The sequence below is a fragment of the Rousettus aegyptiacus genome, unplaced genomic scaffold (assembly GCF_014176215.1).
Source record: "Rousettus aegyptiacus isolate mRouAeg1 unplaced genomic scaffold, mRouAeg1.p scaffold_m13_p_5, whole genome shotgun sequence".
Classification (NCBI taxonomy): domain Eukaryota; kingdom Metazoa; phylum Chordata; class Mammalia; order Chiroptera; family Pteropodidae; genus Rousettus; species Rousettus aegyptiacus.
In genome coordinates, this window is record NW_023416308.1 from 77,377,876 (window position 1) to 77,397,578 (window position 19,703).

Consider the following 19,703-nt stretch of genomic DNA (forward strand, 5'->3'; position numbering starts at 1 on the left):
ATTCTGCTCTCTCGCCAGGAGATTTCTATACAGAAAACGCAGAAGTGTATTTTACTGGCCACAGCACCTGCCTTCTTGCCTCGGTGGGAGAATTTTTCAGAAATAGCGACCTCTTGAGACCCCGAGACGAATTCCCGGGCCTCGAGAAGCGGAAGAGTAGTGCTCCGGGTCAGAAGGCAGAGGTCAAAGGGCCGAATTGGCGGGAGAATGAGTTTGTGATCCACGATCTGAGGCTGCGGTGGCTCTTCGAGGTTCATTGTCCCTGGTGAGGGCCGTTGGGCGGTTCTTGATGGGGAGGGTAGTGACCGAAAGGGAGGAGGGGTGGCATCAAGAAAGTGGACAGAATAGCGCGTTCCAAAGAACCGCAGAAGTAGTTGAGCAGCTTATGCTCCAGAAGTCGAGAGCTAGAGTCTTGCGGGACCTCTGTGGCATCCAAATTGCTGCTTAGGCTCTCACGTCTCCCGATCTACTTCACACATCTCGGCGCTCTTTTCCTACCTCACATACTGCGTCCCCAATTTCTACCTTTTCCCCCATCCTGTACACCTTATTACTGTGCTGCACCCCAATTTATAGCTTAGATTGCAACAACCTGTAATTTGTACATCTGGAGGAGAGACCTTGCAAGCCTGCGGCTCCTGCTCTCACGCCTCCTAGGAGTCCCCGCTGGATCTATCGGATGAATAGGGCTAGGATGACCTGTGAGTTCACAAAAGTACTAGAATGCCAGTCCACTGTATTTGGGGCCGTCAGGAAGTTACAGGGTAATATTTACACCATCTACAGCCATCTCATTTACTTAAAATGAGAATTATTTTTATTATGTGAAACAATACAGAGTATTATAAACACTGTATATATGATGGGTATCATCCCAAATTGATTATTGAAATGATCTATTTGCTTCCTCATTTCTTAAAAAGATGAAATACTGGTAAAAAATAGAGCTTATCTGTGTCTTCTACTCTCAGACCAGTTACTCTTTCATCCTCCCCAGAAACAACTATTATAATTAGTTGCGTATTCTCTTGGTCCATTGAAAAAACGTTATGTGTATTCACAAACTATAAGTATTGTTTTATTTCATTTTGTTTTTTAATGAACACATGCTATTTTCTATGTATCTGTGATTTATTATATTTTGAGGGTTGTCCATGTTTATGTATATTTACATCTAAGTATTCCTTTTAACTGTTATTTAGTAGTCCATTGTATGATATATAACATTTCATTTATCCATTCCTCAACTAATGGACATTAGAGTTTTATGGTTTTTGCTATTTGAAACATTGCGTGTGTCTTTTTCTGCACATGTGAGTCCCTCTAGAACTGCATCGTTCAAATAAGTTAACTACTAGCCACACATGGCTATTCTTGAAATGTAGCTGATCAGAATTAAGTTGTGCCAGAGTGTTTATAAGAGGGCCCATTTCCCCATATTATTGCCAGTCCTTTACATTGCAGACTTTAAAATTTTTTCCAGTCTTAGAGGAAGATGTATTTATAATTTCCTTACTACCAGGGAGGCTGAGGATTTTTTATATGGGTTTTTGGTCATTCAGATTTCATCTTAAGTGAATCGTATGTTTATATCTTCTCTCTAGTTTGCTATTGGACTGCTCACCCTTTTCTTACTGATTTATAGTACTTAAAAATATACATTCTGAATACTATCCAAGTTTATATGTTATGAATATCTTCTTTTAGTCATTTGTATTTCAACCTTGTTTATGTTACCTTAAATCATTTTTCATATTTTTGTCTTTGATTTATTTGAGTATAATTTTTAAAATATGTTATGAGGTAGGGATCTACTTTTATTTTTCTTCACATTGTGAACCATTTTTCTGAGCACCATTTAATCATCTTTTTTTCTGACAGAATTATGATTCTGCTCTATCTTACAATTAATTTAACAGGTTGCAAATTCCCATTTATATGAACCTTTCCGGAATCTGTGTGCTTGTTTCTGTAGACAGTACATTTTAACTATTGTGACTTTGCAATTTTTTTCAAAGGAGGTTAACCTCACTGCTTTGATCTTTTTAGAATTGTGTTAGCAACTTGTATCCCTTTATTGTTTGATGACTTTGTCATGTTTGCCAGAAACTTCTACTAAAATTCTGAATGGAATTTTATTTACTTAATAAACTACTATTTTCTCTGGCTATTTATTTTTGCCTACTGTATTTTAGCACCTCTCCGAGGTGTGGGAGATGATGAACATGACAAAAATCAATAACCTCTAAGAACTCATTTCTTAGTGGGGAGACTCACACGGTAAACAAGCCGTTGGCCATTGCCAAAAAACAAGAACAATAGTGTATACTAGGGCAAGAAGGTCAGAAAGTGCTTAATCCTTGGAGAATTACAATTTGATAGAAGGTAACCTTGATGAGCAAGATTGTATGTGTCATATTCACCATGTATATGTAGCACCTAGTACTATGCCTGGTCCCTACTAGACAGCCCCCAAAATATTAACTAAATGAAATATCCAAGGTTGACAGCTTCAAGGTCTCTAAGCCTAGAGTGTAGTTTGGGGCCTGGCTAGGTCAGACATCAGTATGTTGGTGATGAGAGATGGTGGAGTTTTCACATCAAATCACAAATGTGTACTGGGAGTTTCTTCAAAACAAATAGCATATCTTACTTATTTTTATATTTCTAATATCTAGCAGAGAATAGGAAAAACTCGTGAATGTTCAGTGAGCTCCTATAGTGGGAATAATCAGCTCTAATTAATCTGGAGGCATAGAGAGATAACTCAGGACTCATCCTGCATTCTTCTCTTTTTGGAGCCTTTGCAACATATTGAATGTGACCTGTGAGGAATGTTTGAGCTTTAGATAGCATTCACTTAGAGTTTGTTACTGCTGTTGCAGCAGTCTACCCCATTCTGAGCACTCCATGAATGCTGGCTCCCTGGAGCTCAGTTTTTATGGTCATTCATTTAGCAGGCATTTGCTAATCTGGAACTATATATTTACCCCTCTTACACTGAGAATACAGAAATGAATATGACATGAAGCTAGTCATTCAAGAGCATATAATTGGTCAAGGAACATAAGACATATACCCAAATAATTCTGAAACAGAATGGAGAGGGTGAAGCTATCATCTTGAGACGGTTGAGCAGAATGGAGTTGACAGTTAAGCATCAAAGATGCATTTGATTTGACAGGTGGGAAGGGAAAGCATTCTAAGGAAAGCAATGGCATGAGCATAGTCTTGGAGGCAGGAAAAAAATTAGGGGATGGGAAGGAAGCAAGAAGACCATTATGGCTAAGAGTATGTCATGGGTCATATTCAGGGGTCAGGTGAGTAAAAAATGAGTAAAATGGGCAAGGTATAAATATTGGAGATAGATCCATATATAGACATTCAGGAATCATCTGGCCAATGATTTGTTGAAGCTAGATGATGGCTGCATGAGAGTTCATTTACTAATATGTATGTTTTTGCATATATTTAAAATATTCCATAAAAAGTTTACTGAAAGACAAAATACAAATACCCATAGGCACTTTTAACATTAAATTAATAAACAAAACATTGATAGGTAAAATACATCCATTGAGATAAAGCAGGCAATGTAGAGATCTACATTGTAGATGTTTGAGGGGCCGAGCTGAATTAATATTTATTATGAGCCTACCATTTAGCTAGGAATTAGCATACATCGGGAAGCAAGTGAATAATTCTAGTAGTGGAGTAACTAAATGAAAAGCTAATTTAGGAATATTTTATGGGAAGAAAAAAGGGACTTGTATCATATATTTAGTTGAACATTTGTTGCACATCTTTGTTATGTGCCAGATTCTAGGAATATAAAGAAGAATGACTTAGGGCATAATCCATGCGCTTAGGGGCTCACCTACATATAAATCTAACATTGATATATTAACATATCTTTTTGTACTTGCTACTTATTGCCCTACAGTTGCATTCTAGTTGTTTGAGGTTTGTTGGAATCTCATCAGCTGGTCCAGATCTGGTCCCGCCCCACCATCCCCACCAATCCCATTATGGTCAGCAAAAACAGGTTTGACTGACTGCTGTAAATAACTCCTATTACCAGAGAAACAGCTATGGTTAGTTTATTTTTATTTATTTATTTTTTTGTTCTCTTCTTTAGAACTAACATGAAGATTCTTTCTCTTCTGGAACCCTACGGGACCAAAACAGGCACTACCAAAGTGGTGACAGAAGAAATCTCAGGAGAAAGCATTTTTGCCTTGTATTTGGGACAGTTGCTAAGCCCACCATGGCTCCTGTGAAGATCAGCCATGTGGTATCTTATTCCTCTCAGGTATATTAATTAGCAGGTATGATTTTTTTTTTCTTGGTGACAGAAAGGAGTGAAAAAAATAGGAGACTTGGCTCCTCTTCCAGGTAACTCCCAATCTAATAAAAGAGACATTGTCCCTTTGAGAGTCAGTCCCTTCTTTGAGAGTCCAGAGTCGAAGGAGGAAACAGTTTTTGTCCTCAGGTTGTTCCCAAAACGATCCAGGACACATAAAAGAAATGTTCCCAGGAATTAAAGGTAAAGAAGGAAACAACCTCAAAATTCCACTCATAGTTTGGTGGGAGCTGGCAAAGCTATAGAACCAAAGTCTGTTCCGGGGTTCCCAGAAGCACAATTTAGTCATTGTGTCATTGAGAACAGGCTAGGACACTCAAGGTCATCTCTGACCTGTGAGGATATCACCACCAGCAGCAAAAGTGATCTCAGCCTCCTCCCTAAAAGTCCACTTTCAGGAAATACCCATTATCCCAGTTATTAACACTAATCCACTGTGGTGATCCCTAAGGACTTCCCACCCTTTCCTCTGCTGTGTATCCCTATCCATTTACCCCTTCTCCCTGCTCTCCCCCTTATCCAAAAAAAAAATATATATATATTACCCTTATCCTCCTCACCTACATGGTCAGCCTAAATTATTTTCTTCATAGTCTCAGCCTTACAAAATGTCAGAGAACATTAGCTGTCATCTAATATTATGCTTTTCAAACTGTACTATGTGGGCAACCACTTCTAGAAGTTGAAGGAAAATAGGACAAGTATGTCTCTAGGCTCCCCCAACCTGTGCTTTAACCAGAGATCGGCTTTTGTTTGTTGAAAACACACACACACGCTTTATTATTAGACTTCAGTTAAAAGCAAGGATTTTGCTACTAAAACAAAAAACAAGATCGAAAGCCACAAGTCTAGTCTCTCCCTTTTACTTATGGATGCAGAAATTTAGATCCAAAGAGAGAAAGTAGTTTGTTCAAGGCCTTTCCACCAAAAAATATCTGACCTTCTGTTAGAACTGAGAAATTTCTATCTCTGTTTTGCTGTTATATCCTTTGAACAAATTATTTCTAACCATCAGTTATAAACTTAGAATCAAAATCTTTGCCTTTCATACATCATAGGGTTACTTTGGAGATAAATAAATATCTGTGAAAACACCTTATAAAATGAAAAGAAATAGTATAGTGTTGTGGTTAAGAGCTCTGGATTCAGAAATCTGGAAGTCCTGGCTGTGATTGGTTATTTGGCCTTGTGACCTTGGGGAAGTTTCTGAACCTAAGCTTCAATTTATTGATCTGTTAACCACCTAAAGTTGTTCTGATGATTACTCTGGTAAATGAAGGAGAGGTAAACGAGGTCTGAAAATCTCTTACACATGGTAGCTGCATTCCTATGGACTACCATTTAGTGCCTTTCCTATCATGGTAGGATGCCTGGAAAGATTCGGGAGTGTAGGAGTCTCTCATTCATGGGCACCCTCTCCTCCCTTGGGGTTCCTGATTTTCTCCTCTCTCTGACTTAGGATCCCAAGTATCCTGTAGAGAACTTGCTGAACCCAGACAGTCAGAAGGGACCCTGGCTCAGCTGTCCTCAGGACAAGAGTGGGCAACTGAAAGCAGAGCTACAGCTGGAAAGGGCAGTGCCCATTGGCTACATCGATGTGGGTGAGTGAACTCTCTTGAGCCTAGGAACCTCTGCAGGAGAACATAGGAGGAACATTCCCCTCCAAATGCCCCTCCAATATGTCTCAATTCAGTCTGGCTGAGCAGCCTTAATGGAATAAACCCTACCATGTTTGAAGGGGAAACGTGGCCCTTGTCCTCAGAGCAGGTATGCGGTATTGGCAAACTTAGGATTCAGTACAAATGGCATTCTTTGAATTATACAAGACACCTGCCCTGCTTTGATCTCATTGGTCTGGGTGAAGCCTTAGGACATTGACATAATTATAAATGCCAACAAATAGAATCTATATATACTTCTGGATATCAGTGTCAAAAGGATGCTGGGGATGAACTACAGGCTAATCGGGAAGACTGCAGGAGTTTATGAGTTGAGAAGCCTGGCCTTAGAATTCTCTGGACTAGAGAGCTACCAAAGACCACTGGTCTCCACTCTGTCGGGACAGAGAGCGGTCAGACAGGCTTCCTAGTAAGAATTTAAGAGAGAGAGAGTGTTTGGCACTACCTACCAGCACCAGAGGACAGGGGAGCAGCAAGTATCTTCAGTCAGGGGAAGGTTTCTGGCTGGAAGGAACATGGTGAACCTTCACATTGTCATTTCATGGGCTGGGCTCTCATCCCACTTTAGATACTGGCTCACTGTGTTGTTTGACCTTTCTGGGCTTCCAATTAGCTCTAGAATGGAGGAATGTTCTCTTCCTCCCTGATTCCCTTGTGTACAATCAGAGGAGCCCCTGTCATTCCATCACCCTTATCCTTCTCTCAACCTTTTGCCCTCAGGTAACTGTGGCTGTGCTTTCCTGCAAATTGATGTGGGCCGTTCTTCCTGGTCCCTGGACAGACCTTTTGTCACCTTGCTCCCTGCAACCATGCTAATGTCCCTAGCTGATTCAAAGCAGGGAAAAAACCGCTCGGGGGTCCGCATGTTTAAAGATGGTAAGGAGGGCAAAAGCAGAAATGAAAAAGAGACTGAGGGGGAGAGATTATGAGAGCTGCAGTACTCTAGAGGGCTTTAGGAGCTGGCAGGTGGGAGGGAGTCTGTGCAGAGGTTTAGTTATATCTGTTGTGGGGACAGGGTAGTTAATGTTAGTGTGTGAGTTCTCCATAATGAGAATACATGATAGCTGAGGATAGTTATGAACTATGATTTATATTTACACATAACATGTGATTGTGACTTTGTGAAGCCTAATGTAGAACCTACATTTGTGATTAGTGTATTTGTGTTTGTATAAGTGTAAGTGTGAATATAGGTGTTAGTCTTGGATGAATGTTTATGTAAGTGATGGAAGACTATATGATGGTTATAGTTATGTAGCGTATAGTGTTTCCTGAGTTATGGTCTATGCAAATCTCTGTGTTCACTAGGCATTGCAGAAGAAGCATAGGATCTGATTGCTGGCCTCTAGGGACTTAGGATTTATCTGCGTTTAAATTGGAGGTGTTTGTAATGTGAAGGAAAAGTGATATGGGAGGGGCATACAAGGTGGAAAAGATGAGGTACTACTAAGCAGTGCTGGGAATTGAAGGTGAGAAAGGTTTGTAGTACTAGTGTGTGATAATGTGAGTGAGAGTGCAGGACATGTAGTGCCATGAGGGAGGCCTAGGTCTCATGGTCCAGGAAGGGTTGATGTAGCTCAGCCAATCCATTGGTCAAGCGGTCACCTCAGACCCCAATACTACAGGTATCTGCTGTAAAAATGAGACATTGATAAGGTCTCTGGAGAGGTGAAGATAGGGATATACTCATGCTGGGAACAGTATGGAACTGTGATAGAAAGGAATGATAGTGTGAAGGTAAGGCACTGGGTCTAAGAGGGCCCTGACTGGCCTGCTTGGCACTGCCAAACCCTGAGCACCAAGGCTGGAAAGGTCAGTTACTGATAACCTCCATTCTTCCTTTTGTTGGTTACTCTACATAGTCCCTGTCTTTTCTTCTCCCCATCAGTATTGGCTTTCTCTTCCTTTCTCCCACCCATTCATGTATTTCTTCTCCCTCATATTTTCTTTCCCTTGAGATGATTTCCTGGCTCCAGCTTCAGGTGAGTCATGGGATCGACTCCGCCTGACCTGCTCCCAACCCTTCACACGTTATCAATCCTTCGGCCTGGCCTTCCTGCGTGTGTGTTCCTCTCTGGACTTCTCAGATGACCCTGTGATAGATCCCCCATCCCCTATGAGCTCTGGGCTGAACCAGGTATGTATATGGGTGGAGCAAGGACTTAATATTTCCCCACCCTTTTAAGTTTCTTGTTAGGAAATTGGTGCTTGATTGAGGGATAGGCACATGCACACATACATTCAGACACAAACATAAACAGGCTTGCTGCCCTCTTACGGGTAGGAGTGAACTCTTTCCATTTCATATATGGAAGATTCAGTAGAGTGAGCCTTCAATATCATATGCACAAAGCTGTTAAACTGTTTGTTTTTTAGCCATATCGAAATTTTTTTTGGATTCAAACTTGATCTCATACTTTGTTCTTAGGTTCTTGGGGGCTCTGGCTTTCCTCAAACTTTTCCTTCCAGCACCTGAAAGTCCAAGGGCTCATTTGCAGTCCCTCTGTCAGTTGTTCTCTGACCCACCTGCCTAGCAAAGTCAGTTATATTCTTAGATATGTGCTCTGCAATTGCATGTGTTCCCCTGCTTTCTCTCCCAGTATAACACACAAATACTCCTGAGAGATGTAAAGGTTTCTGGCTATGTGTATGTATCTGATCAATTTATCCCCACTTTTCTTAGCCAGTTTTCTAGTTATTTTTTCTTCCTAAGCCTATTCTGACTTCTGCTTTCTTGTCAGTGGTGTATCTAGTACCCTCCACCATAATTCACTGTCAAACAGACATGAAGATATAATCATACAATCCTAGAGTCATAGAATTCTAGAGATGAAAAAAATACCTAAAGATCATCAAGCCCCTTCCACCTCATTTAACGTCTCAGATAGGGAAACTTACTTATTCAGATTCACACAGAGAGTCACAAAAGAGTAGGGACTAAAAATCGGGTCTCCTGTCATTACACCACAGTGCTTCTTCTGAACACTGTACATTTTTAGAAACATTTGACATAACCAAAAGAATTTCAGTCCATAGGAGCGAGACTCACAGGTATCACTCCTGTTGAGGTTACCGAGAAAAAGAGACTGGACATTGGAAAGAGAAAACAGAGCAGACAGAGGAGTAGATGCTTTTGTAATTCAGCCTTGAAGAGACCCAGATAGCTGAGACAAGTAGAACTTGGTCTAAGATTTACTCTTACATTGTGGAAAGGGCTAAAAAATGCAAAAGGACCAGTGGAAGCAGTTCAGTGTGCTTCTCCAGATCTCCAGGACTCCATATCACAGTGCTGGGAGCTGACATGAATAGACCTAGAGCCCTGTGGCACTGGCTATTCAATAAAATGGAAACTCTGTGAGATTAGGAACCTGTTTGTCTTGTTCCATAATGTATTCCTAGCAGCTAGAACAAAATAGGCTTTGAATATGCGTGTTCATTACATAAATGACCTTTCAAAGAGGAATTGCAGATAGGATCACCATAACATTTATCATCCAAACTGAGACACTTTAAGAGCAAAAAAGAGTGCTGTTAAAAATTATACTGGGAAAAAAATTATACTGAGACAACAGACATAAGCATTACTGTCCCAGGCAAACCAGAACATATGGTCTCTGTAATTATAGGATAAATAAGGACTTTTTGGAGCCTTTACCATTTTGGCCATCTAAATTACTCTGCACCTTTAGGACCATGGTGGGATCAAGAAGGAAGGGAGTCAGCAACTCCAAAGCAATAACATAAGAAAGACATTGAATATCAACAGCAGAATGAAACATGTTGCAGTTACCTCAAACCACAGGGAAAGGAGATCCTGAAACATTTCAACAAGAGAGGGTTAATACATGGAAACAAATTGATGGCACTCAATTTTATAATTTAGGATGTCTAAAATGCCATAGGCTTTTTTTCTAATGTATCATTCTAATGGTAAATTACAGTGAAAGCAAAATGTAAGGGCTTTTAACCCTGTGAAAATAGGGTCTTTTATGATCATCAGTTTTCCAGGATGGAAAAAGAAGCATAGAAAAGTTTAGCGAGAGGCCCCAGGTCACACTGCTAAGTTAATTCTTGGAGTGGATTTGAACCCAGGATACCTGACTTAACTTAGCCTGTGCTCAGGAGCTCACTTCCTAATGATTAATCTCAGTTAGAGTTAAATAACCATCTCTACACACTCAGCTAGTTACCCTTTCTAGTAGTATTCACTCTAAAATTTATAAGAAAAGGTAAAGAAAAAATGAAAACCCTGATAAAGAAAACAAAATATTTCAAAATTAATGCTAGGTACAAGATGAGATTGTAATGGCAATTTAAAAATTTTAAACAGTGAATGTGAGTAAAAATACTACTTCTCAAATGTACAGAATAAAGCCATGCTTTCTTTATGAGAAAGCATGACTTTTACCTTTAAGACAATCTCAGAGCTAAAATGTTAAGGAAATTTTTAAATTATTTCTAAATTTGAGAAAGAAAGGAAATTTGGAAAAATAAAAAAGGAAATAGCCACAGATGAACTGATACAGATAAATTGAATGCTGACAAAGAATTAAGAAGACTGGCATTCCAAATAAATAAAATCTATGTAGAAATGATCGATTGTGTGATTATTGCACATAGATATTTCTGGAATTGGAAGTAGAGAGGTTTGACAATGCCTGTGAGTTAGGTACAGTGGCTAATGCTGGAAAGAGACATGCGATATGTATATGCACATACATACTTAACATCTCTTTTTATAGATGGCTAGAAATGGTGGCTAAAATGGGTAGGTTTTTAGTTGCAGGTGAACAAAATTGTTCTTAAATAAATCATACTGGAAATTAAACAATATTTAGAAAAGAAAAGTGATAAAAATGTCCCCAAATAGTTCAAAATAGACCTATTTTTGAATATAAAGAAATTCATGTGTATAATTCGTTTCTCTCACATAAGTGTTTAAAGAGAAATGAATGATTTGAGTTTTGTACCTACATGAATCAATTTTACATATGCACAAATTTATGTACATGCTTTCAAAAAGTTTGCACATATCAGCCCCATAGTCCTTTTTTTCCTCGTAGCATGTATTCTGTTATCCTGAGGTCTTTTAGGATCATGACAAAACCCTTAGCATTGGGGAATTAAGTATATAAAATCACTGAACCTCACATCTTAGAGCTGGAAGAGAGTGTGCACACACAAATCGAGGTGCCCCGAACAAGCTATAGCAGATACACTCACTAAGCTGAAGTCCTCAGGTTTGTGAGTATCTGTGGCACTAGGTGGCAGTGTCCCCTGGTGGTGAATGTCTATAATTCATATTTCTCCATTTTCTCAGGGCCCTTCTGATACTCCAGAGTCTGGTCCCAGACCCTGGATGGCTAATCCTTCCATCCGGAGGACATTCTTCCCAGATCCCCAAACGTACGTAGCTGGCAGCTGGAATGGTGGTCTCCCAGCCCCTTCTCAGTTCATTTTCCTGCAAAAGAAAGGCTACCAAGTTGTTTACAGGCACATAAGCCCCACCTAGGTTCCCACAATTAATCACATACTCTGGTGCTAACCCTATCTGTATTTCAAACTGGCTTTCTTGGTTTTGCTCATTCGACTTGAGTGAGCAGAATGGAGTCTCTGTTCTGAATGAAACTAAGTACTTTCCATCTCCCTGCAGGAGCACCAAAGAAATTTCAGAGCTTAGGAATATCCTAAAGCAGCTGCAGCCAGGGACCTTGGGGCGTTCAGCCTGCATGGTGCTTTCCGCTGCCCGCGGGGTGCCTCCAGCCAGCGTGACAAGCCCAAAAAACAACCCTGCAGAACCAGGTCCCTGTCATCCAGACAGCACAGGTGAGGCCCCATGACCTACCTTTGATTCCTTGCTCTCCCTGCACCATCCTTCCTCCTTGAATCTGTGACTACTATATGAGGTGGCTCACAAATAGGACTTCATGTGGGAATAAAAGACAATCGTCAGTGTCATGTTACCAGAAAAGAAATCAAACATTGTATAACAAAGAAAGAACACTGACCCAGGAATCCTTATCTCTTTGGGCCTCAACTCCCTCATCTTCAAAGAAAGGAATTAAATCAAATAGTATTTAGGCCTCTTGTAGTATTAAAGTTCTGTGATCATCTCAGAAGGACAATTCAGTCAGGGTTGTCGTGTATGGAGCTTATTGGAGAAATAAGGAGGGGGCATGGTGTGATCTTATCACAGGGGAAGAAAGGATTAAACATTTTGGAGTTTCCGCTTTATACCAGATATTGCTAACTATCTATTTAATGTTCTAACAAATTTATGCAGTTGGTACTGATTTTACAAAAGAACTCGAGGTTCAGGGTGGCAAAATACTCTTGAGTCACACCTGATAAGTAGCAGAGCCAAGATTTGAATTCCAGATCTCTTGTTCTTTTTACTATTCTTGACAGCAAGATAAAGAAAACAAGTAGAGGTCTCATTGAAAACTCTTGGTTTTGCTCATCGCTTCATTGGGAAGTTTTTCGAAAAGGAAATGGTTTATCTGTCACTTTAAAGAACTGAAAAAATTAGTGAAATAATGAGTATGTCATCTCATTGCAGAAATAGGGTACATTGGTTATCTATTGTTGCATAACAAATTACCCCAAAATTAGTGGCTTAAAATAATATCTATTATCTCACAGTTCCTCACGGTTAGGAATCTGAGTGTGGCTTAACTGGGTCCTCTGGCTCTGGTTCTGTCACAAGGCTACAGTCATCTCAAGGCCTAACTGGAAAGGATCTGCTCCCTTGCTCCCTCATCACATTCTTATTGGTAGGATTTGGTTCCTCATGGGCTGTTAGATTGAGGCTTCTCTCAGTTCTTTTGCAATGAGAGCTTCTCTATAGAGCATCTCACAATATGGCAGCTTGCTTTATCAGAGTGAGGAAGCTAGAGGGCAAGAGAGAGAGTGCTAGCAAGAAAGAATCAGTCTTTTGTAACCTAATCACAGAAGTGACATTCCATCACTTTTGCATATTCTACTCATTAGAAGCAAGTTACTTGGTCTTGCCCACACACAAGGGGAGGCATGAATAACAGGAGACAGGAATCAATGAGAGTCATTTCAGAAGCCGCCTACCATATAAGGAAGGATGTAGTTTATTATTTTAAGAGGTAGAGAATGGGAAAGGATCTAACCTTTTTTTGGGCAACCTATTTGCTGGGCACTGGAACTATGAAAACTCTGAAGTATATTAAATGCTATACAAAGGGTTTCACAAGTTCTGAATAACTAGATAAATGGTTATTTCTAAGTGTTGTGACCACTCATTTGACAGATATTGGACATCTCTATGTGTGAGGCTCTGCACTAGATGCCAGAGATACTAGGGACCTAGTAAATAAAATAGCAGTGTCCCTACCCTAATGGAGAGACATGTGTCCATGTCACACAGAAAATCTAAAGTTTAAAACTGTGATAAGTGCTTCAAAGGCAAAGCAGGATAGGATGACCAGATTTAGATTAAAGAACCCAGGGAAAGTTTCTCACGAGAATTAGCATTTCATCTAAAACTTAAAGAGTGAGAATCAGCTAAGAAAAGAGGATAGAAAAAATATTCTTAAAAGGAGCATCATGTGTGAAGACCTTTTTGTTAATGAACTAAATTGAATGAGCATTTCTCACACAGAGCCCAGACTAGAGGAGCAAAACTCAGAGAATGATGTGGGCAGGACAAAGAGACGAAAAGTGCAAGCCCGCAGGTAAGTAGGGCAACCCAAAAGACCAGATCACCTCCCCAAACCTTACTGCCTTTCTGCACCTGTCTTTCTTTCCTACTCACAGTTCAGTTAAGTCAGCGAGTACCCTGTGTCTGGGTCTTGATCTCACAATCTGGACCTAGAGGGTAGTAGAAAAAGGTGTCCTTGTCCACATGTCAGGCTCAGAACTAGTAGCCCTGTAGTGAACCAGAATCCAAAGATGAGTACATGGACTTCATTAAAATTTAGATCTTCTGTTTCAAAGGATACTATAAAGAAAATAAAAAGACAACCCCCAGAATATGTGAGAAAATATTTGCATATCATATATTTGATAAGGGACTTGTACCTAGAATACATAAAGAAACTTTATAACTCAATAAAAGATACTCTAATTTTTAAAATGGACAAAGGATCTAAATAGACATTTCTCCAGAGAAAATGTGCAAATGGCCAATAAGCAATGAAAAGATCCTCGACATTATTGGCCATCAGAGAAATGCTAATCAAAACCACTGTGATCACTTCACACCCACTAGGATGGTTACAATCAAAAAGGCAATAACAAGTGTTGGCAAAGATGTGGATAAATTGCAATTCTCATATATTGCTGATAAGAACATAAAATGGTGCAGCCACCTTAGTATACAGTTTGACAGTTCCTCAAAAGCTAGAGTTACTGTATGACCCAGCAATTCCACTCCTAGGAATGTACCCCGAATAATTGATAACTGGTGTTCACACAAAATATATAGACAGATACTCATGGCAACATTATTCATAATAGCCAAAAAGTAGAAACACCCTGAATGTCTATCAGCCGATGAACAGATGAACAAATGTGGTATAGCTGTATGATGGGGTATTATTTGGCCATGCAAAAAGAATGAAGTACTGATCCATGTGAAACTTGTAAACATGCTATATGAAAGAAGTCAGTCACAAAAGACCACATATTATATGATTGCATTTATATGAAATGCCCAGAATAGACAAATCCATAGAGACAGAAAGTAGACTAGTGGTTGCCAAGGACTGTGGTGATAGAGAAATGGGGTGTCACTACTAATGGGTTCAGGGTTTCTCTTTGAGGTGATAAAAATGTGCAATTAGATAGTTTTGGTGATTATACAACCTTGTGAATACTCTAAAATCTCTGAATAGTATACTCTAAAAAGATGAATTTTATTTGATGTGCATTATATAGCAATAAAAAATAATAATAAATGTCCCGAATGCAGTAACAGAAGGTCTGTTCTCAGATGCTCAAAGGTTAAATGACTTCCCTCAATTTTGATATATCAGGTGGTACAACCCAGACTCTTAACTCAGGGCTTCTGGTTCCATATCAACTAGTCCATATTTTTTTCACCCTAATTTAAAGTCCCTTCAGCCCTTATGGCCTCTTGCTAATAGCTAGCCTTTAACTGTTCTCTCACAGACCGTTATCAAACTCCAACTCTCAGCCAAGCAGGAGGGGGATAGCAAAGGCAAAGCAAAGAGAACACCAGCAACCCCAGGCCCGAAGCAGTGGTGTCCAGGATAGTGGAGAGTGCCCCATTTGTGCAGGTAAGCTACTTGGGCACAGGCTTGTTATGGGACTGCTGGGCATCCCTCGAGGGTGGAATAGGAGATCTGGGAATGCTGCCAGGAAACATCTGAACTTGCACCCCGAGGCTCTGTCTGCTCTGTAGTTACACACAAATCTATATTGAGCACCTGCTCATATTGCATTGGCCAAGCTGAGGAAGGGATAGGGGCTATGTCCTCAGGACAAACATGAAATAAAACACTATCAGAGAAGGCCTAGAATTTTTTTCATAACTTCCTCCTTGTCCACATTCTACTTTCTAAGTCTCTGTCCAAATGGTACTTATTTGCCTAGTCTTCTCTAATCTTCTCAGATAATCTCTCCCGACTGAGCTCATGCAGCATTCTCCGATTTCTTTGGGCTTAGCTGTTCTCACCTTCTGCTTTGTATCATGGTTACAGCTTATCTTTACCCCTAACACTACAGTCCATAAGAACAGGCCTGGGTTTACATGCTTCAGCTCCTAGCCATGTCAGGAAGGAGTAAACACTTGGTAAATGTTTGGTGGGTTCATGATTGGTTAGTGTCTCTCAAGTGTAAAATATTCACTTCCTGCAAAAACAGCAGCATTTTGACAACAGATGCTCACCTCAGGCTGCTTATTATGGTGGCATCCTGTCTAGATGCAGGCCCAGTTTTGCTTACCTCCTTCTCTCCTCCTTAGGCTCCTTCAGCATTGAGATTCTTCCCCAGCACGCTGCCACTTGTGGAGAGACCTCCCCATGTCACCCAGTCTCTTCCTCCTCATCACCATCTTCATCACCGTCAGTACTGTGGGTGTCCTCAGAGAGCTCATCACCCATTTCCTGGGTCCAGTGCCCTATCTGCCAATTGCAGTTCTCAGCAGGAGAAGTAGAAGAACATGCCAGCGGGTGTGGGGAGGTCCCTCAGGCATGAGCCATGAGGTCCTGTGGTTTTGGCCCCTCTGCCCTCTGTGACTAAAACTGGGAAGTGTATCTCTTGATAGGTGAGCAGAGCGAATGAGGCCAGGCACTTCTCTGCTTCCCTTCACTCAGTCCCTCAGGACTCTGCCTGAGGGCACCTCTGGGCCCAGCCTTCCTCCCACTCCCAGTTTTCAAGGCTTCCATCACCATGGCACCATGTTCTCCTGACAGCTTCATCATTTTACTCTTTGGAACTTCTGGAGTAGAACTGGTGATCTCTAGGGCTTTGGGACACAGCCTAGAATGTTTTCCCCTCCACAAGCGGTGTGTGTTCTTATGTCCATTTTCCTGAAAGGGAAACTGAGGCCCAGTGAAAAGAGAAGCACTGCCTGATAAATAAGATCCTGCTGTTTACTGGAAAGGTGAAAGTGATTTTTGAGCATCAGATTGACCCTCAGTATCCCATGAACTTAATTCTCCATATCTTTTGTGGGTTCCCTTCCTAGATATAATCAAGTAACTTACTGTATAACTTTAAGCATGCTATTTATCTTAGACCCAGAATTAACCCTCAGTAACAGTGAGAAAACTTCTGTCCTGCTCACAGAACTATCATAGGGATCAGATGGGTTAATGACTAAAGAATTGTTCTAGGCTTATTGTGGAACCTTGTGCCCAACCGTACAAAGAGGCAGTTAGACCAGAGGGTCTCTAAGGTTGCCTCCAGCTATGATATTCTAAATTCTATTCTCACCTTTTTTGAACAACTATATCCTCTTTCCCCTTTCCTAGAAGCCTTAATTTTGTGGCACTAACACCAGGTCCTCTGGTCTCCAGGGTACAGGGCTGAGGGGGAGGAGACGGTCCTGGCAAAGGGAGGGTCCGGGACAGGGTTTTGAATGGATAGGAAAGAGGCAGCTGGACAAAGTCAGGTGAGCATACCAAGTAGGAATTCCATCATTTGGTCCCTGCCAGCATAGGTGAGTGTAGCCATGGACTCCGTCATGGTAAGAGGCCTTCTGCTCTCCTGCCATCCCCCATCCTGGTCCCATTTCTGGCTGTGGTTAAAACTAACCCAGAGCGGTAACAGGGACATTTAGCTGCCGTCTAGGTGGTGGACATTACCATGTGGATGAGAGAAGAACCCTTGGAGCTCTGAGCTTGGGTGCAGCAGAGGGGAACAGTGAGGATGGGCTGGACCTGGTAGAAGAAAGAGACCAGCAGCACTAAGGGAGAGAAACGCCACCCCACGCAGGAGGGAACGAAGTTGGGGTGGGGGTGGATCAATGGTGGAAGAGCGTTGGGATCCTGCTAAGAGGCCTGGACAGAGCTGAGGGGCTGGGAAAAGCCCCGTTCAAAGACCCTCCAGTGTGGACATGTCTGGACCTGTCCTTCGGAGGCTCTGGGACTTCCAGAGGGATGAGCATCTAGGAAATGAAGTCAGCAAGATGGGAGCTGGGTCCTGGACAGACCCTATATGCCTGCTTGTAGAGTTAAGCTCCCAGTGCAGCCCTGTCCACCTGCTTTAACCTCCCCTTTCTCAAGGTACCCACATTCAGCCCCACTGGGTGGAGGGTGGGGGGTTCCTGTGAGGATGGTAATTGTGCTGAGGAAGGGGCCTCCCATCAGACCCAGTCCTATCACTTTCCTAACTTGAAACCCACTAAATAAAATGGTGACTAAGAGAATTTTTGTTAGTATGTGTTTGCGACGAAGAAGAATATAATAGTTGCTGGGTATAGAGAGTTAAGGGCTTTAAGGTGGAAGGGTAAGGGGGGCCCCAAAACAAAAGGGGTCAGAAACTTGGAGTCTCACCCTCTCCACTCGTTCAGTCACAGCCTAACTGGATTGAGATTGTGACAAAAAGTTGAAGTTCCCACCTCCACTCCTGGGTGCCATCCAGGAGGGGCAACTGGGCCTTGTGCAGTGGCAACTAGAGTCAGGGGTCGAGGTCACAGGCGGCAGGCCAGGCCTGCCCCTATGGAACGAGGAGGCCAAGGACTGCTCCAGGGCTGCCCACCTGGGCCACGAGGCCATCACTGATGTGCCGTTGGCTAGTGTCAAGTTTGACTTCCAGAAGATCCACAAGGCACTGCTAGTGGCAGTGGACACAAACCAGCCTGCAGTGGTACGTCACCTGATGGAATGAGAAGGGCCACAAAGTGGACATCAGGTCTTTCTCACTGGCTTTCTTTGCACCTGGTGTCACTCCACGCCCCCTAGCCTGCTAGAAGGACCTGGGCCACGCCCCCTAGCCTGCTCATGGACCAGGGCCACACCATCGCCCGGCCCCACCCCCGTCTCCTGTGCCTGCCTCAAGTGCAGCAATGCCCGCCATTATGACCTGCTAAGTTGTCCCTGTCTCTCATCAACACCTACCATGGCATTGCCAGCAGGGCCTACCTCTCACTGGCCAGCGAGGATGCCATGTTGGCTGCTTCCCAGCTCAGCAATGAGTTCAGGTGCCTTACATGTCAGGAGCCTGAGTTTAAGGTTGGTCTCTGACACTTTCCCTTGCCCTCGGTGCCCAATATCTGTCCTTCCACTGGGACGTGGTTGGACCTATGGTGGGTGTTCTGAGGAGTGAGAAACAACAGAAAGATGAAGCCTTGTTCTATTCCCAGGAAACCTTCATTTTTATGGGGAGTCAGAATACCACCCTGAGGGGGATCCATTCTAATTGTCCATTAATGGTAGAGAGCTATCACTTTAGGAATACCTCGTCTTATGGGGATGGCACAGGCACCACTCTAGAGCGTCCCTTGGTCTGTCTGAGGGAGGAAAGAGAACACAGAAAAGCAGCTGGACAGACTTGGAGAAAACATCCAGTAGAACCCATCCTTTCTAAATACCCACTGTGTGGTCCCTCCTAGAGCATGATCACAAGCAGGGAGAGGGCAGAGAGGCAGACAAGACACTCCCAGGATGTTCAGCCTATGTGGTTGGCACTACAAGAGCTTCTAAAGCCCAGGAAAGAGGTCAGGAAGCTACAGCTATTGTATTCAGGGAAGACTCTGGAAGAAACAGGATTAATCTTGGTGACACAAGTGGTTAATATAAGTGAAGAGGTAGTGCTACAGGCCAAACAATGCTCTCAGGTAGACAAAGTAGAAAAGGTAATGCATGCAGGGGCCTCTGTGCGACAGAAACTGACAGAAGCCAGGGGCACTGGTCAGAGGCCTTGAACACCACCACCAGTTCAGTTTTATCCATCACTCATCACTGACATCCCCTCTGTGCCAGGCCGACTTGGTCTCATGCTCGAGACTATCTTTAGTGGGGAAACAGACAAGGATATTAAAACGAGACCTAAGGCAGGATGTGGCCTGTGCCAGGCGAGCTGCGGAAAGAGCCTGCTCCTTCCCCGGGGTTGTGGAAGGATCAGAGAATGAAGAGGGAGCAGGAAAGAGCAGTCCTTTCCAAGGGACTCCCGCCATTCTCACAGCAGCCCATGGAAGGAGGCAGCAGAAATCATCTCCCTTTCTG

At 42.2% G+C, this 19,703-nt stretch overlaps 1 protein-coding gene across 1 annotated transcript in view; it reads left to right on the top strand.

Moving 5' to 3' along the window:
- LOC107517323 (short transient receptor potential channel 2) overlaps positions 1-19,703 on the top strand; it is a 24,293-nt gene continuing 4,590 nt past the window's right edge. Inside the window, 17 exon segments of the mRNA XM_036220724.1 lie at positions 1-265; positions 4,139-4,312; positions 5,823-5,964; positions 6,763-6,918; positions 8,001-8,179; positions 11,363-11,448; positions 11,696-11,868; positions 13,673-13,745; positions 15,184-15,311; positions 15,998-16,106; positions 17,010-17,055; positions 18,050-18,074; positions 18,077-18,359; positions 18,361-18,466; positions 18,468-18,512; positions 18,514-18,562; positions 18,565-18,710. Coding sequence (XP_036076617.1) covers positions 4,268-4,312; positions 5,823-5,964; positions 6,763-6,918; positions 8,001-8,179; positions 11,363-11,448; positions 11,696-11,868; positions 13,673-13,745; positions 15,184-15,311; positions 15,998-16,106; positions 17,010-17,055; positions 18,050-18,074; positions 18,077-18,359; positions 18,361-18,466; positions 18,468-18,512; positions 18,514-18,562; positions 18,565-18,710 — 1,791 coding nt within the window. The 5' untranslated portion in view covers positions 1-265; positions 4,139-4,267.